Source organism: Furipterus horrens, unplaced genomic scaffold, assembly GCF_987537825.1.
Source record: "Furipterus horrens unplaced genomic scaffold, mFurHor1.1.pri manual_scaffold_13, whole genome shotgun sequence".
Lineage (NCBI taxonomy): Eukaryota > Metazoa > Chordata > Mammalia > Chiroptera > Furipteridae > Furipterus > Furipterus horrens.
Window position 1 is genome coordinate 55,330,263 of NW_028327183.1, and position 26,505 is coordinate 55,356,767.

Here is a 26,505-nt window from a genome sequence, read left to right on the forward strand (position 1 = left end):
CTGCTCACACACCCCAGTAATGAACAGGCTTCCAATACCTTAAAGACAAGCCCAGGAGCACCTGCTGGGAGCAGAGGCCCGTGTGACAGGGCACAGCACATGCTGGTGACTAGAAGAATCACCCTCTTCCTCAGCGCCCTGTGCTGACCCCCAGGGTGTCCCGGTCCCTCCCTCCCTCACCAGCAGGTCCCCACACTCCATGACTAAGGTACCAGAGGCCCCTGATTCTTTCTGTCCTGTTTTTCTCCTTTTCAACAAATTACAAAAACGACACCCACATCACCCACCGTCTACATGTTTGTGCTGCCTGGTGTCACTGATCAGCACTGCATATGTCCAGGGGGGAGAGGTCACCTCCCCCAGTGAAGTTCATGCAGGACAGGCAACTGATAAGGAAACATCCGTTGGTTGTGGGGTTGGAGAAAAACAGGAAGTAAATTTGCATTTAGAGTCTGGGGAAAGTGAAGTGAAATTCCCAAGGTCACGTGGGTTTGAGAAAAGGAAGTCGAAGCTACAACAGAAATTGGGCTGCTCCTCAGTCCTGCCCTGTGTCCTCTCCCCTCCTGTACTGGGAGAGGTGTCACCCTCTGGATTTGGGTTCCCATGAGGTGGAGGCAGGCGTGTGGGGTCTGCTGAGACTCATTCTGGTTTCAAACTCGCAGAACCTGCTGTTTCCTCAACCAGATTGCGGCAGGGAAGGAAACTGTGACTTATCCCACGGAGCCAGGACCTCATCACACCCCGTGTGTCTCTGTCCTGCTGGGCTCTGTGGACCTCATATGCCATCCTGACCACTGGGAACCCAGGGAGACAGAGCCATGACCCTGACCCTCACTGCCCTTCTCTGCCTCGGTGAGTTTGTAGGAAAAGAGAAGGATGGGTCCCCTCGCCTCCCAGGTCCTCTTCCTCAAAAGGACCCAGGGCTGAGGACGCTCAGTGGGGACAGAAGTCCTGGGGGGAGGAGAGGTGTGCTCAGCCCCGGGTCTGACCCCAGCGCTCAGGGGCCAGAGCAGCTCTGGCGCTCCCGTGTGTGCGGAAGGGGGACAGTCTCACTGGGACTCTCTTCCAGGGCTGTGTCGGGGCCCATGGGACCAAGTCCAGGCCGGTGAGTCCTCCCCCATATTTCCTGCTTCACCAGTGAGCAGCTGGGGGCACACAGCGGGTATAGGCTGATGGGGACAGTCTGGGAGGGCCCTTGGAGTGACAGCTGGGGAAACCGAGGGGACAAAAACATCCCAACACCCCAGGTCTGCTTTCTTTCCAGGAGTCCTCCCCAGGCCCTCCATCTGGGCTCACCCAGGCCCCATGGTCAGCAAGGGGAGCCCTGTGACCATCTGGTGTCAGGGGTCTCTGCAGGCGGAGGGCTACGCTCTGTATCAAAACAACAGCACTGAGCCCGTGGACATGAGGACCCCACAGGTCCCCAGCAACAAGATCGGGTTCCTCATTCAGTCCGTGGGAGCACACCATGCAGCACTATACCAGTGTGCATACAGCACTGGGAACACAACGTCCGAGCGGAGTGACCCGCTGCTCCTGGTGGTGTCAGGTGAGGGGGAACCCGGGTCCCCGCCCCACTGCGGGCTCCTCCTCAGAGGCTGAAGGGAACGCTGTGGTTTTAGGGGCCCCACCCCTCACAGCCCACACCTGGGGAAGGTGGGGTGACGGTCCCTTCACCTCCTGTCCTCCTTCTCCCTCAGGAGTGGACGAGGCCCCCTCCCTCTCAGCCCAGCCAAGCCCCGTGGTGGCCTCAGGAGGAAACGTGACCCTCGTGTGCAGATCATGGAACATCACGGGCCCTATGTATCTGCTGATGGAGGGAGGGGCTGACCCACCCCGAAGCATGAAACCGGAATGGAGGTACTCTGCTGGGAGGTGGTGGACCCAGGCCACCTTCCCTGTGGGCCCCGTGAGCTCCTCCTATGGGGGGACCTACAGATGCTATGGGTCTCCCAGCTCCTACCCCAACCTGCGGTCACACCCCAGTGACCCTCTGCACATCGAGGTCACAGGTGAGGTGGCCCACACTTGTCTTCAGTTCTTTCCTGTACCCAAGTAACTGATCTGAACCTTGTGCCTAGTAGAGCCCTGGGGGTCATGGGGTCAGGGACACTGGTGTGTTGGGGACAGACCACAGGGGGAGGCTCAGGGAGGGACCAGGAGAACTCTCCCTGCAGCACCTGTGGGTGGTGGGTGTGTGTCCCCTGGGTGCTGACACCCCCCTCCCCAGGCGTGTACAGGGCGCCCTCCCTCTCAGCCCAGCCGGGCGCACTGCTGCTGCGAGGAGACAGCCTGACCCTCCAGTGTCGCTCAGAGCCCGGCTGTGACAGATTCGCTCTGACCAAGGACGCGGGGCCCCCAGCCCCCCAGCGTCTCAGTGGGCAGCCCAGCCCCAACTTCCCCCTGGGCCGGGTGAACCTCACCCATGGGGGCCGGTACAGGTGCTACTGCGGCCACAGCCTCTCCCACGTGTGGTCGGCTCCCAGCGTCCCCCTGGACATCCTGATCGCAGGTGAGGACCCTGCCCGGCCCTGTCCTGTCTGCTCAGGGCTCAGCCCAGGGTCACCGTGGTGGTGTGGGGTGCAGGTGACGGACCTGGAGCACAGGCTGGGAGGGGCTGAGGTCTACAGGGAGGAGCGAGGAAGGAGGAGTGCAGGGCATGGGGATGAAGGAGAGCCACCCAGAGTGACAGAGTGCCGGAGACAGTGTCCCTGGAAAACAACATATTATCTCAGCTCTGGGCCAAGGATGGGTCATGGAAGTGACTCTCTGCACATCACACCCCTTCTCTCCCCCAGGACTGTACATAAAACCCTCCCTCTCAGCCCAGCCGGGGCCCTCGATGCCCTTGGGAGCAAACATGACCCTGCGGTGTGGATCCGAGGTCGGGTCTGACACCTTCCACCTGCACAGGGAGGGGTCCCTGGGTCCTCCTCAGCAGCTTCGTCTGCAGGACACGGCCGCCCCCTCTCAGGCCAACTTCATCATCGGTCCTGTGACCTCAGGCCACAAGGGGACCTAGAGGTGCTACAGCTCACTCAGCACCTCCCCCTACCTGCTGTCACAGCCCAGTGAACCCCTGGAGCTCACGGTCTCAGGTGAGGGACTCCTACCCTGTCCACTGGGGGAGCAGACTCTGTCCCAGGAGAGCTCTGGGCTGGGATGGGGAGAAAAGAGAAACAGTGAAGTCACCAATAGGGGGAATCTCACCCACATAAAGAGACGGAGATGATGGGGTGTCCCCACCCTCTCTAGGCCTCACCCCGTCTGAGGATCCAGGAGGTACTGGGCGTGTGCATGGAGGGGACTAAAGAGTGTGAAGGGCCAACATTTGGAGAAAGTAAATAGGACTGTAAGTGACATGAAGAGGCAGGCACAGCCCCACTTCCTCCTCTGGTTCGTGATTCAGGCAGCATTTAGGGTTCACAGACCCTCACCCACATGAGCAAACTGTATGTCTATGGGGTAGCGGAGTGCTCCTAGCCAAGCAGACACACAAAGTCCACGTGTCTTGGGCTAGATTCTGAGTTTATGCTTCAACACATCACATATTTACAGAAGGGTTTGTTTCTAATATCCCGGGATTACGGTGAAGACTTAAGGATGGGACCGCATGTCTCAAGTAGCGCTGCGGTCACTGGGTCCTGTGTGGTCAGCGTGGGAGGAGCTGCATGAAGGGGAAGATGCCCAGCTCAGGCGAGGAGCAAAGAGTGGGCGCCATGCCTGCCTCTGTCCGTGGTGCTGATTCCAGGGTCCGGCGTCATCCTGGCACCTGTGCACTGAGGCCCACAGGGGAAGACAGAGTAAAGGGGCCTCTCGTTTCTGGGTCAGGGTGATTGAGGATCCACTGGGAGTCTAGGCTGAAATGGAGTCAGCTCAGCCCCCTTGAGACGGTCCCAGTGACAAAATTCTACCGTATCTGGGACTTGGTCCTCTCATGTTTCAAAGCAGAAGCCGATTCTGCCTGGTATTTAAAAAGCTAAATCAGTTGACAGAATTGGTGCCAGTGAACCCTTGTGGGATATACAGCAAGAGTCCACTCTGAGCATGTCCTGTCTCCTCTGGGGACCAGTGTCATTACGTGGACGTGGAGAGACGGCAGGATTTCTGCTCAGTTTCCATGAGCACCAGGTTGTTAGCTGAATTGGGTCATTTTCCAAAACACCTCTCACAGGAAGTCGTGTCAGTGCCCCTCCACCTCCAAGATTTCCCTGTATTTCCTGGAATTTTATTTGTCACATAATCAGAGTTTACCTTCTGTGTACAGAGGCCTGTACATTCATGCAGGTATCTATCTAAATATTTTATTTTGTCATTTTGCTAGTTTCTTATGATCTATTAGACAACAAAATGAATGAACACTTATGGGTTATGTTAGTGCACGATCCAAAAAAATTGTGGATTATACATATTCCATCATTTATTTTTGAAAGAATGATAGGAAGAAGAAAGAGTTGTCAAGTGGAAATTATATTTCTAAGTCACAAATAAAAGATGCTAGCTGAGGTAGAGTAATGGAAAGGCAGACCCAGCCCTTCATTTCTTCATGTCCTGACTTTCAGAATAAATTACAGTCCCCCAAGTTCATCTTTTCTTTCTAATAAAATGCAAGGTAAGACACCCAAGATGCTCGCCTCAGGGACAGTGATGGGCACTGTTAGTGTAAGAGACCCATTTAAGATCAGAAGAGGTGACAAGCATTTCTACATTTCCTCACTTATATCCTATGTTTTCTTTTCCTTTGGAACAGCTGATACTCTGGGATGATCACAAAACTATTCAGATGCCAAGACTCGAGTATAGGAGAAAATCTCAGTTATGGGGTTGGGCTCAGGATGTCGAACCTGTCAATGAAATGCAGGTGCCCTGGTGGACATCCAGGGGAACTGGGGTGATTTGAGTCTGCCCTGACCTCTATGACCTCTTTACCCCCATTTTTTTTGCCTCCCCCCTCCAAGACTACACGGTGGAGAATCTCATCCGCATGGGCATCGCTGGCTTGGTCCTGGTGGCCCTCGGGGTGCTGCTGTTTTAGCCTCGAGACAGCGAGAGGAGGGCCCACGATGCAGTGAGGACGTGAATGCAGAAGACAAGTCCACCATTTGATGAGGTAGATTCTTGAAAATAAATCTTGTTGAGCAGGAAGTTCTCAAAAACATGTGGAGCACAAAGTGAGGGACCTGACTGTTCAGAACGTCAACAGCAGTACAAGTTGTTGACATGATGAAATACGTCTTAAGCGTTGCCTGTAGAGACTCTGTTGCTATTGAACTGCGGACATGTCCTCCCACCATTACTGATTTTCTTTGAATGACTCCCTTCTCTTCTCACTTCAATGGCGTGAGGCTACATCTGTGTCTGCTTTGGATCCGCACCTTCATGCTCTGGTTCCCTTTCCCATGTGTGAGTCTACATGCTTCCTTATTTCTATTAGGCACATCCCTTGACGTAGACTGCTCTTCAGCTCAGAGCACAGTCTGTTTCAGAGAACTGAATACATGGATACAAGTAAGGTCTTGTTTTAAAACATAGCATCCTGATTAGGACAGATAATCTGAAATCATTCCTAAAAATGTCCTCTGGACCCAACGAGCCCTTGTGTCCTCATCAGATAATAGTTCCTTCAGAAATGCCATCAGTTTGAATGAGCACATTGATGTTAGAAGTGAAACTCAGAGAGTGGACTGTAACTCAACTATTTGAAATAATAACTTTTTTAAAGCCTGGATTTGTGGTCCCTGGCACTGCGTGTGCTCTCTGCTTCTCTGCAAAACACCCAGCTGTTAGCCTCTACGGCTGTAGCAGATGCCGTCCTCACCACGTTTTCCTGAAACTCCCCATATCCATGGGATTCTCTCTTTCTAGTCTCCCTGTATCTTATTGTCTAATTCCACTCCCCCGTATTGCACCCTAAACATTTCCCCATTGCTGCCTTCCAGTTCCATAATTGTATCTTCAGCTGCATCTTGATTTTGATGGAAATAATATTTTGAGTGTTATTTCAAAATTTTTTTCTACCTCTAAGATGTTTGCCTAATTTGATTCTGAAATTCCATATTCTTCTATAATATAACCCCTGTTGTTTGAAGAATACAAGTGTCTCCTTTATTTTTTCAGATAGCTAAATATACAGTAAAAGGACTATTCCCTAACCTCCGTGTTCTGTTCCCTCAGATATGACGACCCCCGTTACTGACTCTGTAGGCTGTGCTCACACCACTGTGAGTCTGGATCCATCCCTGCTGACACTCACCTCAGCTCACACACACCTGGTTCTCCACACACAGTCCCTCCCAGGGCTGTCCTGGCCTTGGGACTGAGAGCGGGTGGAGAGTTTCAGCTACTCTGCCCCATGACATTTGCTGCTGAAACTTAGCATCTGACCAGGATGTGCCTGGCAGGGATGACTCCAAGGTGAGCCTCACACTAAGACCTGGACAGATGCCCATGTCAGACTAGGCTGGATTGAGTCTGTTTCACACACACACACACACACACACACACACACACACACACACACACACACACACGACGAGACTCAATGCTGTGACCGGGCACTGCATCAGTGGGCAGAGACATCCCAGATGGTCGAGAGGACCACAGAGCTTCCAGTTTGCACCTAGCAAAAGACCTTCTCCCTGCTGAGGGGACACTAGGGTACCTGTCATGCCCACACAGGGGCAGGAGCCTTTATTCTGGGAACCCCTGGATACAGAGAGGCCCCCAGCTTTGGCCTCCTTTCTCTGTTGTGGTTCCCTCTCCATTTTGGAAACTTTCGTTTTTGATTTTGGTTTTGGTTTCCTCTGAAATGGCATCAGCTCTTGAGCGGGCACAGCCGTAGCCCACCTTAGACTGTGGGGACCATCACCTGACTTCTCATGTCTCATCCCAACATCTTCATCGGATGTGAAATGACCAAGGATGGACCCCGCCCACCCACACAGGAACGCTGACCCCAAACCTCCTCTGAGGACGGAGGTTTGTGACATGATGCCAACAATGAAACTGTAGCTCAGGGACTGATGGAACGTGAGCGCTCAGGTCACACAGGCCGTGGACCACGGAGAAATATTTCAATGGAAATCAGCTTTCTCCCCCAAATGAAAGAAGTAACCCACTCATTGTGCCATAAATGAAGACGGGGCCACAGCATGAAGGGACAGCTCTTCTGAGGGACAAGGGCCCCTGAGGGGCAGGATTACTCTGAGGTTGGTTCTCACGGAGGTGGGGTGGATCATTTTGCTACAAAAAAGGAGAAGTTGGATGGGGGCTGTTATAGAAAGAAGCCACACTCTGGGGCCAGGGGGAGGGGCATGTGTTTCCTTCCCCTCCTTCCCTGCATGTGCCCTTGGTGCTCATGGTCACGGTGACACTGGACCTGCCTGCACAGTGAGAGGGGGACGTGTCTCTGTGATCTGAGTTCTGCAGGCACAGGGACCATGTCTTCCTGAAGCACCTGCAGGACCTGGATGACCGCTGTCCACGGGGAGGACACACAGGCAGGTGCTGATGGACAGCTGAGGGGCAGGAGGCCCCGTGGGGTAGACTCTGACCTGGAAGGACGTGCCCTGGGGCACCTCACCAGCAAGGGGCATCTCAGGAGGCTTGGGATGTTTCTGGCTCCATCATGGGAATGAGGTCCGGGCTCCTGGGGAGACCATGTTCCCCTTCCTGAGAGCCTGCTGACGTGACACCCCATGACAGGGAGGGCCAGCCTCCCAGTGGTCACACCCTGTGCGTCGGTCTACCCTGAGGACACTGGGGCCTCTTCCTTCTGGACAGTGGTGTTCACTGAGGAGAGACAGCATGGTCCCCACCCTCACGGCCCTGCTCTGCCTGGGTGAGATGTGCGGAGGGGGAGGGGAAGCCCTGCTCTGCCAGGACCCAGGACTCGGAGCTCACGGGGAGAAGGGTCCGCTCAGGATTCAGGGCAGGTCTCTCACAGCGCCTCTCTTCCAGGGCTGAGCGTGTGCCTGAGGACCCCAGTGCAGGCAGGTGAGTCTCCCTCGGTGTCCCAGGTCCCTGTCCTCACTGGGGACAAAGGGCCACCCGCTGGGACGTTGGGGATGGAGAACAGCAGGTCTGGGCTGACGGACGAGAACGTCTGAGATGTTCGGGGCTGACAACTGGGCACTGGGGTTGGGAAATGACTTCTGACCCAGCCACTTATTCCTTCCAGGGACCCTCCCCAAACCCACCCTCTGGGCTGAGCCAGGGCCTGTGATCCCCTGGGTGAGCGCTGTGACCATCTGGTGTCAGGGGACCCTGGAGGCTGAAGAGTACCTTCTAAATAAAGAGGGAAGACCAGTTCCCTGGGACAGACAGAAGCCACTGGAGCCCAGGGACAAGGCCAAGTTCTCCATCACACAGATGACAGATTACACTGCAGGGATCTATCGCTGTTACTACCTCAGCCCTGCTGGCCGGTCAGAGCACAGTGACCCCCTTGAGCTGGTGGTGACAGGTGAGAGGACACTCAGGGGTCCCAGCCTCAGGCTCTGCCCTCAGGAAGGGGGTGCTCTCAGGGTGTCTCCCCCTCACAGGCCAGCCCTGGGGGACGTGAGGGAGGTGTGAGCCCCATTTAACTCACTGCCTCCTTCTCTCCTAGGATTGCACAGCAAACCCAGCCTCTCAGCCCTGCCCAGCCCTGTCGTGACCTCAGGAGGGAACGTGACGCTCCAGTGTCGCTCATGGGAGGGATTTGACAGGTTCGTTCTGACTAAGGAAGGAGAGGACAGGCTCTCCTGGACCCTGAACTCACAGGTACAGCCCAGTGGGATCTTCCAGGCCCTGTTCCCTGTGGGTCCCGTGACCCCCGGCCGCAGGTGGACGTTCAGATGCTACGGCTGTTACAGGAACACGGCCCAGGTGTGGTCACAGCCCAGTGACACCCTGGAGCTCCTGGTCTCAGGTGAGGACAATTCATCCTGACCCCTGAGTGACTTAGTGGGGAGGCAGGTCTCAGGGGCAGCCCTGGTGGCCGGTCAGGGGAGTAGACACCAGGGTTCTGGGCCCAGAGGCCCTGGGAGTGAGAAGCAGTGAAAGCAGGAGGCTCAGGGAGGGCGACGGGTCCTCACGGGGCTGCTCAAGCCCCTCCTCCCCGTTCAGAAATCAGCTCAACGGTCACGTCCAAGGAAGACCTTCACTCCTGACCCTGCCCAGAGCGGACCTGCCTCCTTGCACCTGATATATTCTCCTTCCCTCAGTGCGCATGTGTGTGTGTGTGTGTGTGTGAATCTGACCAGCATATTACATCCGGTGTGGATTCATATATTTGCTATTTATCTGCTCATCCACAGAAAACCAGAAATACTGTCATAATGACGTACTGACTCAGCACTAGCATTTGTAAATAATATGCATAGATCTCTGTGTGCTTTAATGTCTAAATGTGTATATGTGTGTGTATATGTGCATACATGTAAATTACATACAAGCATTATAAACTCGCAGACATATCCTATGGTAGGCAGTCCTATGTGAAGAATTATTACTGATGGATTAAATAGGTGATGAAACACCAGGGGGGTGGGATGAACTTGGTTAAAAAGGGGGTCAGGCCCAGACCCTCAACCCAATAGGCTCCTGACATCGAACCCCAAGATCACCATCCCCTCATCCCAGTACCTGTGTCCTCATCTGTAGAAGAAGTGGATACTCTCCTCCCAAAGCAATTAAGCAACGTGGTCCTGGGTCCCAGAGTGAGACCAGAGCAGAGAAAAGCTTGATTGAATTGGAGAGAAAACTGTTGTGAACTTGGGAATTCAGCAAAATAGGTTCCACCGGGATGGAGACATGGGGATCTGCATTCATGTGAGCGATGAGGAGTCCAGATGGGACCTTCCTCCGCAGAGAGAGGTGTCACTAAGGTCGATACAGAGCCTATGTTGTGAGAAGTGGGTATTAGACCTGAGAACGTAGGGACAGGCTGGGGTCAGGTCCCATCTTTTTGTGGTTCTCAGGAGCAGCCGGCACCATCAGCCCATCACAGAACAAGACAGACCCCCAGACCGGTGAGTCAGAGAAGGTCTGGGTTGAGGAGCTTGGGACAGACGGTCAGGTCCTGTCAGAGGGAGGCAGGTGCCCTGGGTGGACATTCAGGATTCTGGGGTGACTTTTTTCTGCCCTGACCTCTGCAACCTGTTTACCCACAATCCCTAGCCTCCCACCCCCAGGACTACACGGTGGAGAATCTCATCCGCATGGGCGTGGCTGGTCTGGTTCTGCTGGTCCTCGGGGTGTTGCTGGGTCTGGCTCGAGACAGTGAGAGGAGGGCCCACGCTGCAGCCAGGACGTGAACACAGAGGGGACGGGCACCGTGCAGAGTGCGGGAGCGTGGAGCCCATCTAATGGCCAGGACGTGGTGAAGGACACTCTCAGCCGCAGCTGGGGCAACTGTCTGCGAATTTGTCTGGGAGAGGAAGCACGGTTTGGGTGCAGGGAGTGTCTGAGGGCCCCTGTGCAGGACTCTGCCACAGTAAATGTGTGTTTTCTCTCTCTTTGTCTTCAATGACTCCCCTTCTTTCCTCACATGAGGGTTCGTCCCCTGTGGCTGATTTGAGTCCCCACATTCAAAGCTCCTGTCCTTTACTGTTATGTAATAAAGTGCTCCTTATTTCTAATCACTACTTTACCAGGTAATTATATTTGTAAGTATATTTTATTGATTATGTTGTTACAGAAGTCCCATTTTTTTCCCTTTGCTCTCCTCCACCCTCACGACTTTTTAAAAGGCGTGACTCCACTTTCCGCCAGCCCGCTGGTGCCGCCATTGCTGCTGCGACCACACCGCATCCTCTCCACCCTGGCTCCACCCCTCCTACCTGTCTGGATGAGTATTACTTCTTTATATCTTTTTTTGTTGAACTTCTGTGTAGCTTGATTTTCTGGAACTTCTGGTTGTCTCTAGTTTTGAGGTAGTTGTGTTCCTTCTTCGTTGTGGAGGGAGACACACAGATCTATCTAAGTCTCCATCTTGGCCAGAAGTCTCCTTTAGCAGATAATTATTGTTGCATCTTCTTCTCTTCAGTTCATGGAAGTTAACCTGGTTTCAAGAAATGATTAAATTAACTAAACCAGATACAAGCCTGGGAACTATAAATCCAATGCCTACCACCCTCTCCCTCCCCCACCCCGTCCTCCCCATCTTCATCAGCTGCCTCGTGTGCCATCTCCCCAGAACTGTTCTCACCTGGCATCGACGTGTGGGTGTTTGAACGAACCACCTGGTGTGTGCTGCCCTGAAGAAACATGCCATAGGGTGCTCCAACTTGTGTCATTTGCCAATTTCTGCAATGTAAATTCCCTCCTTATGGCCAACCCATAATGTCAATGAGACTCCGCCGAATGCATAGTTGGGAGACTACAGAATTATTGTCACCACTGAGTAAGCTGCCTGCCCCACACCTCTCCGTGCACCCTGTGTTGACCCGTATCTATAATCTTTTATAGATAATGCTAATTCCTACCGCAGTGGGATGGCGCCATGTCAGCAAAACTGTGACAGCATAACCCCAGAACATTCCTGCAAGAGGCAAAAGAAAACATATCAGATCTGGTGATAGATGGACTCAGAACTCACGTGCACTTGTGGGGGAGGTGAAAATCACTTCAGCCAATTGGGGGAGTACGTTGGAATTACCCAGTGAAAAAGAGGAAATGTAGAGTTGTGACCACAGCATCTACGTGCTGGCGAAAATGTGTATGCAGGCGTGAGTTCCTCCCACAGCAACGTTGACCAGCGTGACTCATGTTATGAAGCAAGCACACATCACAAAACCCCATGACTGAAAAAGAAGGATGGGAGGTATGTGCTCACCAGGGGCTACCCCAGGGCAGTGCAAAAGCACATATTAAATCATCAAGAACAATGCATGTCAATCTTCAAACGTGGTGGCGGGTCGATAAGAAAAGATTCTCAAAAGAAGGCACGCAGGGTCATTCCATTCCACAACATTCAAAAAGGGACATCATTCATCCAGCAGGTCAGCATACCAGGAGAAACACTATCAATAAAAGGATGGAATGGCACCGGCTGGTGTGGCTCAGTGGATTGAGCACCGGCCTGTGAACCAAAAGGTTGCCAGTTCGATATCCAATCAGGGCACATGCCTGGGTTACAGACCACGTCCCCAGTTGGGGGCATGCAACAGATAGCCACGTATTAATGTTTCTTTCCCTCTTTTCCTCTACTCTAAATATAAGTAAATACAATCTTTTTTTAAAAAAGAAGGAATAGAGCCCCGTGTAATCTGTTTAGGGGTTAAATATAGTGCAGTGTTAGAAGGTCTGCTCAATGATTTTCGTGACTTCCATTTGGTGACTTCTTTTTTATTTTTTCCCCCATGGGAAGACATCCAGTTGCAAAACATTTGACATTCTTGCCTGTAAATTAAGCATCTTTGATGATGTCACAGATCTAGTTTAACTTTCAAATGAAAACAAACTCTAAATAAAAATAAAGTTTAAAGATAGTTAGCTGCACTAGTTTATAGTCTACCACTGAGCATTGTGATTTTCTTTGAGTCATGATTTTTCTCCTTAAGATTACCCTCCTTGTCATTAAAGGGACTGCATTAAGTTCATTTTTAATTTATCCTGTTTGTTTGCATAAACACAACAGGAGCAGCAGATGATCACATATGATATTTAGTTCTGCTTTGCTGGAACTTACACAAGGAACCTTTAGGGTGACCTTCAGTCTGCCCTCAGGGCACAGAAACTGAGCCACATACCTGCCATTCATCCTTCCCTGTAAAGACCTGTCTTTTCCAAGTCCTTCACGTTTTCCATTGTGCCTTAAGGTTTCTTCTAGCTATCTTTCAGGAAAGCAACTTTCATTCCTTCCCTGGAAAGATTACCATGGACCGCACAACCAACCAAGGTACCAGGCCTTTTCTTCTCATGGGCTTTTATTACCTTCAAGAGTCAATCCCAGTTCTTCAGGGCTTTTTGGTAACAACCAGAGCCCAGGCATGTCTCCTTTAGGCATGACATTCCAGTCAGAGTCATGGTCGACAAAACCTCTATTAGCAACCTTTCTTATTAGTTTTATGCAAAGAACCTTATGTCATTACTTACTTCAGAATGCCAAATTTTGGAGGGATCAGGTAGGGAGAAAATATACAGTGTGAAGGAAAATACTTGTCCTTCTATTATTCACTGAACCTGCATTCCCATACTTTACATTTTCTTTTGTTCACTTTCCTATGTGTGAAGTTTTTTTGGAGGGGGGGGTTGCTGGCTATTTATTTGTTCATTTTGCTTTCATTTTTTTTTCTACTAAACATTTCTGTTTGTTTTTCCATTACAGTTGTCCCATTTTTTCCCCCATTGCTTCCCCCCACCCAGCCCACTCCTTCTCCCACAGTCAATCCCCACCCCATTGTCCATGTTCATGGGTCATTATACACATTCTTTGACTAGACCCTTCCCCTTCTTACCCCCGTCTCTCCCTCCCCCAACCCCCCTTGTTACTGTTAATTTATTCCTTGTTTACATACTTCTGGTTCAATTTTGCTCACTTGTTTGTGTTGTTCCTCAGTTTTCTGCATTAGGTGATATCATAGGGTATTTTTCTTTCGTTGCCTGGCTTATTTCATTAAGCATAATTCTCTCTAGTTCCGTCCATGTTGTTGCAGAGAGTAGGAGTTCCTTCTTTCTTTCTGCTACATAGAACTCCATTGCATAAAAGGACCACAGTTTTTTGATCCACTCATGTACAGACGGGCACTTAGGTTGTTTCCATCACTTGGCTATTGTAAATAGTACTGCTGGGAACATAGGGGTGCATAAGTTCTTTTGTTGATATTGATAGGTACTTATTCATTGTCATTTTCCCCCTTTGTACTTGTGTTCCTCTCTGTCTCTCTTTGTTTCTTCATCTTCTTAAAGCAGAACCTTTAGCATCTCTTGCAATGCTGGCTTCGTGGAGACGTATTCTTTTAGCCTTCTTTTGTCTGGGAAACTCTTTATTTCACCTTTCATTTTGAATGAGAGCCTTGCTGGGTAGAGTAGTCTTGGTTGTAGGCCTTTGTTTTTCATTGCTTGAAATATATTTTGCCATTCTCTTCTGGCTTGTAGTGTTTCTGTTGAGAAATCTAATGGTAGCCTTATTGGAGCTCCCTTGTATGTTATTAGCTGTTTCTCTTGCTGCTTTTATTATTCTCTCTTCGTCTTTCAATGTTGTCATTTTACTTAGGATGTGTCTTGGAGTTGACCTTCATTGGGATCCTCTGTGCTTCCTGGACTTGCATGATTTTTCCTCTCGTCAAGTTAGGGAAGTTTTCTGTCATTACTTTTTCAAACATGTTTTCTATCCCTTGCTCCTCTTCTTCTCCTACTGATTTCTATGATACAGATATTATTATGTTTTATGCTGTCCTGCAGCTGTCTTAAAACCTCTTCATTCTTTTTCAATCTATTTTCGTTTTGTTGCACTGTCTGGGAATTTTTGTCTACGTTGTCCTCCAGCTCACTGATCTGATCTCCTGCTTCCTCTAGCCTGCTTTTAATTCCTTCTACTTTGTTCTTCAGTTCAGAAATTGTATTCTTCATTTGTTCCTGGCTCTTATTGAAAGCTTCTATTCCTTCTTCATGCTGGTGTAATGCTCTGTAAATTCCTTGTAGTTTCCCTGGAGTTCTTTGTAGTTTTTCTTGAGCTCGCTGAGCTCATTGATCTTCCCCATAATACCTGTTTTGAATTCCATGTCTGATAGTTAGCTTTCCTCTATTTTATTTAGCACTCTTTCTGGGGATTCTTCCTTTCCTTTTGATGGGGCGGGGCTGTTTCTCTGTTTCCCCATTTTTGTGACTCTTATTGTTTGTTGCTGCTTCTTAGATTGATCTGCACTTCTTGGATCTGCCCCTGGTGGCGTCAGATCGTGTATCAGTCTGGGCCTAGGCAGCCTGTTGGAGACTTCCAGGGATCTACTGCCTTTGTCTGCCTCCTTTACTTGTTAATCTATTCAATCTGTGATTTGCCATCAGGTTTAAGGACCGTGGGTGTGGCAACTTAATTCTTGTAGGCAGGGCCTTTGCTTCCCCTCAGGCTGACGCCACTCAGAGGGGAATGGTCTGCCTGCAGTGTGGGAATGAGTCAGCACTGGGATCTGGTCCTCTCTGCCTTCCCACTGTTTGAGCCCAGGATAAGTGGGGGCCAAAACATTTTTGTATGTGATCCACTTAAGAGCTCTTTTTCTCCAGCTGTTTCCAGCTAGCAAGAAACCCTGTGGCTTTTCGCTTTTCTCAGCTGGATACTATTTTACTTTCCACTCTCTTGCTGTAGGTTGGGAAGCCCAGCTGGGGGTTTAGACCCTGCCCTTCTCAGGGGCAACTCCCAGCTGCTGAGCTGTTTCTCAGTCCCTTCAGCTGCCACCGTGGGAGCCCATTCAGTGCTTTCTCGTCTCCGCACTCCCTACTGGTCACGTTGTGACGTAGCGGCATTTCCTGTCTCCCCGTGGTTATGAGTTCTCTCCAGCTATTGTTCAGTTGGTTATTCCAGATGATTTCTCCACAATTAAGTTGTAAATCCAGACTGGTCCTGGGAGGAGGTTAGTGTAGCTTTCACTTACTCCTCCGCCATCTTGGATCTCCCTATTTTTCCCAGATATTTAAACATTCTTACGTTAAAATGAGTTCCATATACTCCTAGTGTTTTCTCAGAAATCTGAGTCCCATTAATGGCTCTGTAGACAGTCATTCACACCACCAGGTGTCGTTTGAAGGGTTTCTTCCTGATGTCCATTCCTGTTGGAAATGAACTTCCCACATGCCCAGTTGTCCACAGAGAGTTTGCTGTCCTGATATTCAGACCTGAAAGGGCTAACGTGCCCCACCCCGTGGTGCGCGCTCCCCAAACTTAGCATCTGACCATGTTGTGCCTGGAAAAGATGGTTCCAGCCCTGGCTGGCTTGGCTCAGTGGATTGAGTGCTGTCCTGTGAATCAAAGGGTCGCAAGTTTGATTCCCAGTCAGGACACATGCCTGGGTTTCAGGCTGGGTCCCCAGTTGGGGGCATGTGAGAGGCAACCACACATTTATATTTCTCTCCCTTTCCTTTCCCCTCCCTTCCCCTCTTGGCGGCCACTCAGCTTTGGCCTGTTTTATTTGTGGTAGGTGCCTGTGATACTGGGAACTTTTACTTCTCCTTTTCTGCATTGAGCCTGGTGTGTATTTCAGAAATTAGGAGCACATGGGGGACCTTAAAGGGGCCTGTCCATCGTCCACCCTGACTGTAGAGTGAGGTACCGTGATCCTCTCATTTCTCAGCCCACACATCTTCATCGGATCAGGAAATCAGCAAGGACAGGTCCCTCCATGTCCCAGGCACAGCTACCCATAGCCGCTCTGAGGAGTGGGGGTTCATGACAACACGTTGCAGGTGGGGAAACTGAGGCCCAGAAACCGAGTATTACTGCTCAATAACACAAGGTCAGTGGACGGTGGAGGAGCATTTAACTAAGAATGAGCTTTGTCACCAACATGAGAGCATTAACCCACTCATTGTCCTCAAGGGGTGAAGACAGAGGGCAGAACGCAGGGTGTGGGGACAGCTCTGCCCAGGGAACAGGCTCAGAGGAGCAGGAGTGAGTCAGGCTGGTTCCCTGGAAGGAGTGGGTGGACGCTGTTGCCAAGAAAAAGGAGAAGTTCATGAGGTGCTGGGGTAGAAGAGAAGCCACACTCTGGGGCCAGGGGAGGGGCGCCTTTCCTTCCCCTCCTTCCCTGCACGTGCCCTTGGTGCTCACGGTCACGGTGACACTGGACCTGCCTGCACAGCCAGAGGGGGACGTGTCTCTGTGGTCTGAGCTCTGCAGGCACAGGGACCACGCCTTCCTGAAGCATCTGCAGGGCCTTGGTGACCACTGTCCATGGGAAAAACCCACAGGCAGGTACTTATGGACAGCTGGGGGGGGCACATGGGGGAGACTCTGACCTTGAAGGACATGCCCTGGGTCACCTCAATTGCAAGGGGCGTCTCAGGAGGCTTGGGGTTTGTTTCAGGCTCCATCATGAGAATCAGGGCCGGGCTCCTGGGGAGACCCTGTTCCCCTTCCTGAGAGGCTGCTGACGTCACACTCCCATGACAGGGAGGGCCAGCCTCCCAGTGGCCACACCCTGTGTGTCTGTCTACCCTGAGGACACCGAGGCCTCTTCCTTCTGCACAACGGGGTTCACTGAGGAGAGACAGCATGGCCCCCACGCTCACGGCCCTGCTCTGCCTGGGTGAGACATGGGGGGGAGGGGGAGCCCTGCTCTGCCAGGACCCAGGACTCGGGGCTCACGGGGAGGAGGGTCCTGCTCTGGATTCAGGGCATGTCTCTCACAGCGCCTCTCTTCCAGGGGTGAGCGTGGGCCTGTGGACCCCAGTGCAGGCAGGTGAGTCTTCCCAGGTTTCCCAGGTGCTGTCCTCACCGGGGACAAGGGGCCACCCCCTGAGCAGTTGGGGGTGGAGAAGAGCAGGTCTAGGATGACGGATGAAGGATGTCTCAGCTGCTCAGGGCCGACAGATGGGCACTGGGGTTGGGAAAAGAACTGTGACCCAGCCCCTGATTCCTTCCAGGGACCCTCCCCAAACCCACCCTCTGGGCTGAGCCAGGCCCTGTGATCCCCTGGAGGAGTCCTGTGACCATCTGGTGTCAGGGGACCCTGGAGGCTGAGGAGTACCGTGTGGACAAAGAGGGAAGCTCAGTGCCCTGGGACAGACAGAAGCCACTGGAGCACAGGGAGAGGGTCAAGTTCTTGATCACATACATGACATGGGACACTGCAGGGATCTATCGCTGTCACTACCTCAGCCCCGCTGGACGGTCAGAGCGCAGTGACCCCCTGCAGCTGGTGGTGACAAGTGAGAGGGCACTCAGGGATCCCAGCCTCAGTCTCTGCCCTCAAGAAGGGGGTGCTCTCAGGGTGTCTCTCCATCACAGCCCAGCCCTGGGGGACATGAGGGAGGTGTGAGCCCCATTTAACTCGCTGCGTCCTTCTCTCCTAGGATTGCACAACAAACCCAGCCTCTCAGCCCTTCCCAGCCCTGTCATGACCTCAGGAGGGAATGTGACCCTCCAGTGTGGCTCATGGGAGGGATTTGACAGGTTCATTCTGACTGAGGAAGGAGAGGACAGGCTCTCCTGGACCCTGGACTCACAGCGACACCCCAGTGGGCACTTCCAGGCCTTGTTCCCTGTGGGCCCCGTGACCCCCGGCCGCAGGTGGATGTTCAGATGCTATGGCTGTTACAGGAAAATGCCCCATATGTGGTCACAGCCAGTGACACCCTGGAGCTCCTGGTCTTAGGTGAGGACCCCTGACCCCATCCTTCCTGAGCCGTCAGCTTGGGGTGGTGTCCCCAGGAGACATCTGAGGTTGGAGGGGACTGAGGGGTCTAAGTGATGGTCGCCCAGCACAAATGTGCCCCTCAGAGACCCTCCCTGTCCTGCCTCCCCTTCCCCTCCCCGGGTTCAGAGGTGACAGAAGGGCAGGGAAGTGTCTGGGGGCCAAACAGCAGACGTAGAAAAAGTGTCTGATGACAACTCCAGGGTTAGTCCCCGACCCTCAGCTGCTTCTGACCTCCTTCCCAGGACCCTCTGAGAGCCCCTGCCCCCCACCCACAGGGCCCATCCTCACAGCTGGTGCATCACTGAGACCTCTCCTCAGAGGGAGCACAGAGCAGCCCTGGGAGCTCTGAGGGTCCATCAGGGGTATTGTGTCCCCCAGACACTCAAGGATGGGCTGGGTCCAAGCAGCGGGGAGTCAGTTAGAGTTGCCGGGAGCCACAGGCCCTCAGGGCTCTGAGGATGCAGGTGATAGTGGGGGGTCATGGCAGAGGGACATGTGGGGCCCAGGCTGGGAGAGGAGCCAGGCTCAGGAGGGGAGAAGGCAGACCCACCCCTCACCCCCATCCTGAATTTCCAGGCGGCTCTGAGGATGGAGGACCCCCCACCAGAGATTCAGGTCAGCAGAGCGGTAAGTGAGGGACTTTGTGGGGGGCTGGTGGGCCCTGGTTCTGGTCCCAGCTCTTCAGCTCCCACGGTGGAGACAGGGGTCCCTTCTCTGCTCTGAGGGTTGGGTTCATGTCTGTTCATCCTGCTTCCCTCCTGCTCACGGACTGCAGTGGCATTAGCTGACATCAGGGACCTCACAAGGTCAGGAAGGCAGTGCCCCAGCCCAGCCTGCCCCCCTCTCTCTAGAATGAATCCCTGACAGCCCCTCCCTCTCAGTGCAGCCAGGCCCAGCGGTGGCTCAGGAAAGAACACGGCCCTGCTGTGTCAGTCACGGAGCCTGGGAGTCGCTTTCTGTCCATGAATTATCAGCCCGTTCCCCACCCCCATGTTAGATAAACTACTGAACTGGGTAGACGTAGGCCCAATTCTTCATGAGCTCTGTGACCTCAGCCCACGGGGGCACCTACAGGTGCTACAGCTCACTCACCACTTCCCCCTACATCCTGTCAAAGCCCAGTGCCCCCTGGAGCTCCTGTTGTCAGGTGAGGAGACCCTAACTCTGTCCTTCCTAAGCTCACACTGCGCAGGGCTCTGTCTCTCCAGGGTCTGAAGCAGTAATAATTGGGGAGTTTTGGGGACTCCACTAAGGAGGATATTCAGGAACCCCAACAGCAATCCCTCCCCCATGGACCATGGAACATCAGCTGCTGAGTTAGTGGGGTCTCGGAGCTGGAGGGAAGGAAGTGGAGGGGGTCTGCCTTACACACAGGACACAACCATTTCCATATGGTGACCATCTTCCTTACCACCCTTGGCTCTGTGGGACATTAGCGGCTCCAAAGTGAATCCAGGCACGTTCACACACCAGAGGCTGAGATCACCCAAGGAGGGGACAGGGAACCTGGCAGAGATGGGACGGAGCTCATGGAAGTACCATGGAAAGGTTGTAATTTGAGAGGTGGGGCATTGGAGAGCACAGACCCCAGGAGGAAGGCCTGTGGTCCCCCCAAGTCCTCACTCACCCCCTCATTCATGATTCTCAGGAGCAGCCGGCACCATCAGCCCATCACAGAACAGCCCAGGTGCCAGGAGAGGGGAGCAGGGGAAATCCTCAGTGACGGGTCTGGGGCAGAGGGTCAGGTCCTGTCAGAGGGACGCAGGTGCCCTGGGAGGACAACCATGATTCGGGGGTGACTTCTATCTTTCTTATTTGTGTGACCTCTTTACCCACAATCCCTAGCCTCCCACCCCCAGGACTACACGGTGGAGAATCTCATCCGCATGGGCGTGGCTGGTCTGGTCCTGGTGGCCCTCGGGGTGCTGCTGTTTCAGGCTTGAGACAGCGAGAGGAGGGCCCACGCTGCAGCCGGGACGTGAACACAGAGGGGACGGGCACCGTTCAGAGTGGGGGAGCGTGGAGCCCGTCTGATCACCTGGGACGTGGTGGAGGACAGTCTGGGCTGCAGCTGGGGCAACTGTCCGCGAATCTGTCTGGGAGAGGAAACACGGTTTGGGTGCATGGGGTGTCTGTGGACCCCTGTACAGGACTCTGCCACAGTAAATGTGTGTTTTCTCTCCCTTGGTCTTTGCTGACTTTCTTTGTTGACTCTCTGTAATGACCCCCCCTTCTTTCCTCACCCCTGTGACATCAGGGTCCACCCGCATGGCTGTCTGGGTCCACACATCTAAAACCTCATGCCCTCTTCCCCTTGTAGATGATAAAATGTCCTTAATTTCTAACCACCACACGACCCGATGCATGTCATGGGGTCTTCATCTCCTCAGATCACAGGAGTCGCCTGTGAGCCACAAGTGAATAAACGGGCAAAAGTAGAGACGACCCTGGAGAGATGAATCCAAACCACTGCCTCCTGCCCTCTCTGGGCCCCCCGTGCTCCCCGTCTTCTTCAGATGCCACGTGTGCTTTCCCCAGAACTGTCCTCCCTTGGTGTTTGAAGGGCAGCCTAGTGGGGGTGTCACCTTACAATGTTACCATGTTTAAGAATGATAGGATATGTGGAATATTCCAAAGTCTGAATATAAATAAAATGGAATTTTACTCAACCATGAGAAAGAAGAACAAGTAGAAACAGAGGCAGGACACTTGGAGCAGACAGGCAGAGGTCAGAGGGGAGGGAGGAGGGGACCGGATGAAAGAAGGTGGAGGGATCAGTCTAGGAACACGCCTGCATGACCCACAGACACTGTCGGCAGGGCGGTGACGGCCAGAGGGAAGGGAGCGGGGGCTGGGTGGAGGCGGGCAAGGGGGGGGGTTGAAATGGGGACATCGGTAAGAGTGTCACAGTAAAAATAAACAAAAAGCCCTGCCATTTGAGACAACGTGAATGGACCTGGAGGGCATTTGTTAACCCAGCTTGATCGCACAGAGAAAGAGAAATCCTGACTGATCTCACGTACATGTGGGATCTCTAGAAGCCGATCTGTAGACACAGGGAGTGGCACGGTGCTCACCAAGCAGAGTGCAGGACAAGGAGACGGTGGGCAAAGGGCATCGGCTTCCAGTCATAAGGCTAACAATTCCCGGGGTGTCTAACGGACAGCCTGGTGGTTACACTGAGCTATGCTGTGTTATGTGTGGAGAGTGGCTTAGGGAGGTGCATCTGAGCTGTTCTCACCACAAAAAATAAGTGGCAATCATGTGATTTCTTTTTTTAAGTATATTTTATTGATTATATATTTGCAGTAGTTCCAATTTTTCCCCTTCGCTCCCCTCTGCCCCGTACCCCCTTCTTTCCAGCAATCCCACCCCCCTTAGTTCATGTCCATGGGTCATGCATATAAGTTCTTTGGCTTCACCCTTTCCTATATTATTCTTAACTTCCCCTTGTCTATTTTGTACTAATCGATTATGGTTCTTAATCTCTGCAGCATTTCCCCATTTCTGCCCTTCCCCCTCCCAGCCGATAACCCTTCAAATGATCCCCATACCTATGATTCTGTTCCTATTCTGGTTTTCTTAGTTGGATTTTGTTTTTATTTTTTAGACTCAGTTGTTGATAGTTGTGAGTTTGTTGTCATTTCAGTGTTCATAGTTTTGATCTTCTTTTTCTTAAGTAAGTCCCTTTGACATTTCATATAATAATGGCTTGGTGATGATGAGCTCCTTTAGCTTCACCTTGACTGGGAAGCACTTCATCTGCCCTTCCATTCTAAGTGATAGCCTTGTTGGATAGAGCAATCCTGGTTGCAGGTTGCCTTTCCTCACATGGAATATTTCTTCCCAGTCCCTTCCTGCCTGCAAAGTGTCCTCTGAGAAATCAGCTGATAGTCCTATAGACACCCACCTGTAGGCAACTCTCCGCCTCTCTCTTGCTGCCCCCAGGACTCTGTCTTTACCTTTCACCTTTGGCATCTCAATCATGATGCGTCCTGGTGTGGTCCCCTCTGGGTCCAGCCCGCCCAGGACCCTCCATGCTTCCCGGACCTGTATGTCCATCCTTCATAAGATTTCGGAAGTTTTCCTCATGTTTTTCAATTCTTGCTTCCTCATTCTGTACTGGTTGACTGTTTATGCTTCCTTATGTTCCAAATAATTGATTTGAACCCTGGTTTCCTTCCCTTCACCATTGGTTTTGTGTGGATTTTCCTTCGTTTCACTTAGCATAGCTTTCACTTCTTCTCTTATGTGTCTGCCGTACTCAAGCATATCTGTCAAGTCTCTGAGCATCTTTATCACCAGTGTTTTGAATTCTGGGTCTATTAGGTTGGCTATTCCCTTGTTTGTTAGGTTGGTTATCTTCTTGTCGCTTAGGTCTCCCACTGGAGCCTTGATCCGTTTCCCATTTTGGGTCATACTTTTCTGTCTCCTCATTCTGACAGGCTCCTGTGTTTGTTTGCCTCCACAACCCTGGTAGAGCTGTCGCTCCTGTTACATTGTAAGGAGCAGAGCCTTAGGGATTCTTCAGTACAGGGCGATCTGTTTCACCACGTTGTGGCGCTGTGTGTGGGGAAGGGGTCCACGAGGGAACAATGTCAGCAGCTCAGTACTTCCCCTTTTCCAGACACCTCTTCCACTACCGCTCCGGAATGGGCTCCCCTCTAGCTGCTGGCCTGGCTGTTGTTCCCAGATAAGGTGGGTCTGTGGATGTTCTAGGACCATGGGGGCTCTTTAAACAAGTGGATTCTCCTGAGACAGGCAGTTTCTGCCTCCACCCCAACCCCCACTGGTCTGCACAGTCAGGAGCAATGAGGCTTGACTTTCCCAGGAGCTGGGACCTTGAGCTGTGAGGTCCAGCGAGGAGCTGGAAACGCTCCCCAGGTGTCCCTCCTGACTGAGCTTTCCACTGGTCTGCCACTGCCACCACCACACCGCATCCTCTCCACCCTGGCTCTGCTTCTCCTGCCTGTCTTGTTGAGTATTTCTTCTTGATATCTTTGTCTGTTGGACTTCCATGCAGCTTGATTTTCGGGAACTTCTGGTTGTCTCTAGTTCTGAGGTAGTTGTGTTCCTTCTAATTTGTGGAGGGAGACACAGCGTGTCTGTCTATGCCTCTATTTTGGCCAGAAGTGTCTGTCTTCATTCTTGATGGAAAAAATATAACTCACAGTAGACAAATGTCATGTGATCTGACGACTGCAAATATCACAGCGTTTGTGAATCTATGTATTTATGTATCCATTTCTCTCTCTCTCTCTTCCTGTATCTCTAACTCTCAGGTGTTTTTTCTCTCTTTACCTATCTTTCAATCAATTTATCTATATATCGCCATCTGAGAATCATCTATGGCCTTCTTTCTGGAAAAAAATAAAATAAATTTCTCTTTTCCAAACCCACCCAGTTATTTGTAATTTGTTACAACAACTTGACCAAGTTCTCCTCTCTTCCCTTCCTGTCTCTTTTCTTCTCCTTCTTATATTCCCCTTATTTACCCTGCTCTCCTCCTTCTCTCTCTCTCTCTCTCTCTCTCTCTCTCTCTCTCTCTCTCTCTCTCTCTCTCCCTCCATAGAGGGAGAAAGAACTCGGTTTTGACTAATACGCAAGAAATACTTTCAGCTGAAATAAGACTCTGCAAGTTTTCTTCTCATCTGAAAACACAGTATCAAACTGCCCAGTTAATGACTTTCTTTTTGTAGCAGAGTACAAAGACAATGAAGGGAAATTGACAACAATAAAAAAAGTTTTTTAAACTTCACAAATGTAAATAGGTATAAGTGATATTCAAATAATTAAACTTACAAATGATTTTTGATATGTTTGCAAATTCATAGTTTTTATGTTATTAAAGATGTAAACTATAACAAATATGCAAGTGATACTAGGCATAATAAATATTAGGTAGAAGTCAAATATCATATGCCTTCTGAGAATGGTTTTTACTATTAACTCTTTTACATATTCGCTTTTCCAGGGAATATTGACTGCTATGAACTGAATATTTGTTACAGTTCTCCAATAACAGCAAACTAGGCTAAATCCTCCTATGATTGTAGGGTTTAAGAAAACAAACGGTGACACCTGAGATGTGAGGGCTGTTTAGTGACGTGGCTCAGCTCAGTCCCTCAGCACCTGCTATTTGTAGGGAGAGGAGAAGCTGGTCTTCTTCCTGTGTGGCAGGCACCTCGTGCACAGAACTGACTATTCTGTGGGGACAGTGCCTACCACATCCTATGCCTCTGTCTCCTGAGCTGCACTTGAACGACTGAAAAACAAGTCATCAAAAGCTCTGCTATAAAAAATGTCCACTGAGAGTTTGCCCCTTTTCCTAAGGCACGGACAGGAGGAACATGATGCAGCAATGAAAATTCAAAATAGTTGTCCCAGGATCCACAAGTCAGGACAGCGCATCTCCTGCCCAGAGGCTGTACTGACCCAGGCCCTGTCCAGCCTTGAACAGAAATGTGCATGTGTATCTAGGAGGCTTTCCTCAGAACCATGGGTCACCTCCACTTCCGCTGATTCTATCCTGGTTTGCACATGAATCCCAAGAGGTGGTGGAGAATTCAGCACTGGGTCCTGGACAGCTCCAACCCCCCCCCCCCCAGCACACCTAGTCAACTAGCTGTGTCTCTTTTCTAATGTTTCTTGAATTTTATTTAAAAGGAGCATGTAAATATGAGTATATGACTTACATATACTTTGTGCAGAATATTTTATGGGTTTCTGTGTTCTAAAGTCTTTCTCTTCACTACAGTTGTGTTTTAATCTTAAATAGGTATTTTATCCTCTCGGTGGGCTGAGCACCAAGAACACATTCAACAGAAGGAATGAGAGCTTGTATTAAAAACAGTGACAGAACCACATAGTTCATTTTAGGTCCTCGGAATTGGGGTATTAATTGCACTGAACACACTAGTGAGGTAGATTCACGTTGCCAAAGAGTTGAAATTTCCCCTGTACACCCATTACTTTACTCACAGAAAAGTATGCATGAGTGCCTGGGGATGATCCTTTGTTGAATCTCTCAAAAGTATAAAGAGCCTGGACATACACTTAAAAGCTGAAATCCTCCTGTGGACAATCTGTGTGTACTGTTAGGAAGGATATAAAACTCTCCTGAATAGGAAGCATTGTTTGGATGGATGAGCCTGAGAAGCATGAATGATGAAATAATCCTGGCATTTCCATGACATAAAACATCAACCATTCAACTCCCACTTTCCAGTGTAAGTGTCCGCACAGAGACACTTTGAAAAACTTCACTAGGGTGAAGCATCTCAAGTTCATGCTTTACATATGGACAAGCTGATTCTGGAGTTTATGTGAAACCCCACAAGATTGCCACAAGAGCCAAAAGTAATTCTGAAGGAAAACATAGTGAGAAAGAAGGACTCACAGGACCACATTTCAAATCTTACCACAAAGTTCCTTTAATAGAGGGATTTTGGGTTTGGTTAAAAGATCGACCTATAGATCAATGAAATATACTAGAGATCTACAAATAGACCCACACAAGGACAGTCCACTGAGTTTAGACAATGATGCCCAGACACACCAAGAAAGAAAGGATGCTCTTTGCATCACATGATGCTCAATATTTGGATATCAAGGCTGTTTGTTGTGCTGACTTTGATAAGATGCCAGGAAGGCCTTGCCCATGGTAACCACACCATTTCACTCCCATCACCAGTGCCGGGCTCTCACGGTCAATCCACACCGTTGTCAACTTTCAGTGCTCCTGCCTTTATATTTGAGCCACTCTGTGCATGTGTTGCTACCAAACTGAGAGTTCATGCCCACTTTCGATAAAGTATAAAGCCAAGGAACAGTTTCAGAAATAACCACACGTTGGATAGCAATGTTTGTAAGTTGCATGTTAAAGTATTTTTTTGTCTCCTATGGGTGTCAGCTGTCATCTTACAGATGTGTAGATATGTTTTAAATGTTCTCAGTCCCAGTCCCTTACCTCATTTGCCATTGCTAATATCTCCTCCCACCGTTTCCCATTGTGAGGTTTCTTCTTCCCTCTCTTGTGGGTGTCCACAGGAACAGTTATTATTTTTAGTGCAGCCCATTTACCAATTTGTCCCCCATCGGCCTCCACTGCCCCTCCCACACCCCGCCCCCACTGTCAATCCCCACCATGTTGTCTATGTCGGTGGATCATTAA

The 26,505-nt window shown here is 50.9% G+C and overlaps 3 protein-coding genes across 3 annotated transcripts; all 3 read left to right on the forward strand.

Annotated features, from left to right (window-relative positions):
• Positions 1-759: 759 nt before the first annotated feature.
• On the forward strand, positions 760-5,298 carry LOC149995438 (leukocyte immunoglobulin-like receptor subfamily A member 6). Its single transcript, XM_090261163.1, is given in 7 exon segments — positions 760-852; positions 1,070-1,105; positions 1,265-1,549; positions 1,701-2,012; positions 2,231-2,512; positions 2,799-3,098; positions 4,959-5,298. Coding segments are annotated over 7 exon segments (1,326 nt in total). The 5' UTR covers positions 760-818; the 3' UTR covers positions 5,036-5,298.
• A 2,508-nt stretch (positions 5,299-7,806) lies between these two features.
• LOC149995439 (leukocyte immunoglobulin-like receptor subfamily A member 5) lies at positions 7,807-10,497 on the forward strand. Its single transcript, XM_090259224.1, has 5 exons — positions 7,807-7,840; positions 7,960-7,995; positions 8,180-8,464; positions 8,609-8,911; positions 10,162-10,497. Exons 1-5 carry the CDS (start codon positions 7,807-7,809, stop codon positions 10,296-10,298), a joined length of 795 nt encoding a protein of 264 aa, XP_090115350.1. The 3' UTR covers positions 10,299-10,497.
• Positions 10,498-17,103: 6,606 nt separating this feature from the next.
• LOC149995440 (leukocyte immunoglobulin-like receptor subfamily A member 5) lies at positions 17,104-19,268 on the forward strand. The gene is made up of 5 exons (XM_090261178.1): positions 17,104-17,222; positions 17,340-17,375; positions 17,560-17,844; positions 17,989-18,290; positions 18,909-19,268. Exons 1-4 carry the CDS (start codon positions 17,189-17,191, stop codon positions 18,288-18,290), a joined length of 657 nt encoding a protein of 218 aa, XP_090117304.1. The 5' UTR covers positions 17,104-17,188; the 3' UTR covers positions 18,909-19,268.
• Positions 19,269-26,505: the final 7,237 nt, after the last annotated feature.

What these genes read in the sequence shown, in the direction of transcription:
- LOC149995440 (XM_090261178.1), top strand. Translation starts at nt 17,189, where the DNA reads ATGGCCCCCACGCTCACGGCCCTGCTCTGCCTGG. An exon ending in CACGGCCCTGCTCTGCCTGG is followed by an intron (nt 17,223 to 17,339) that starts GTGAGACATGGG and finishes CCTCTCTTCCAG; the next exon opens with GGGTGAGCGTGGGCCTGTGG. An exon ending in CCTGCAGCTGGTGGTGACAA is followed by an intron (nt 17,845 to 17,988) that starts GTGAGAGGGCAC and finishes CTTCTCTCCTAG; the next exon opens with GATTGCACAACAAACCCAGC.
- LOC149995439 (XM_090259224.1), top strand. Translation starts at nt 7,807, where the DNA reads ATGGTCCCCACCCTCACGGCCCTGCTCTGCCTGG. An exon ending in CACGGCCCTGCTCTGCCTGG is followed by an intron (nt 7,841 to 7,959) that starts GTGAGATGTGCG and finishes CCTCTCTTCCAG; the next exon opens with GGCTGAGCGTGTGCCTGAGG. An exon ending in CCTGGAGCTCCTGGTCTCAG is followed by an intron (nt 8,912 to 10,161) that starts GTGAGGACAATT and finishes CACAATCCCTAG; the next exon opens with CCTCCCACCCCCAGGACTAC.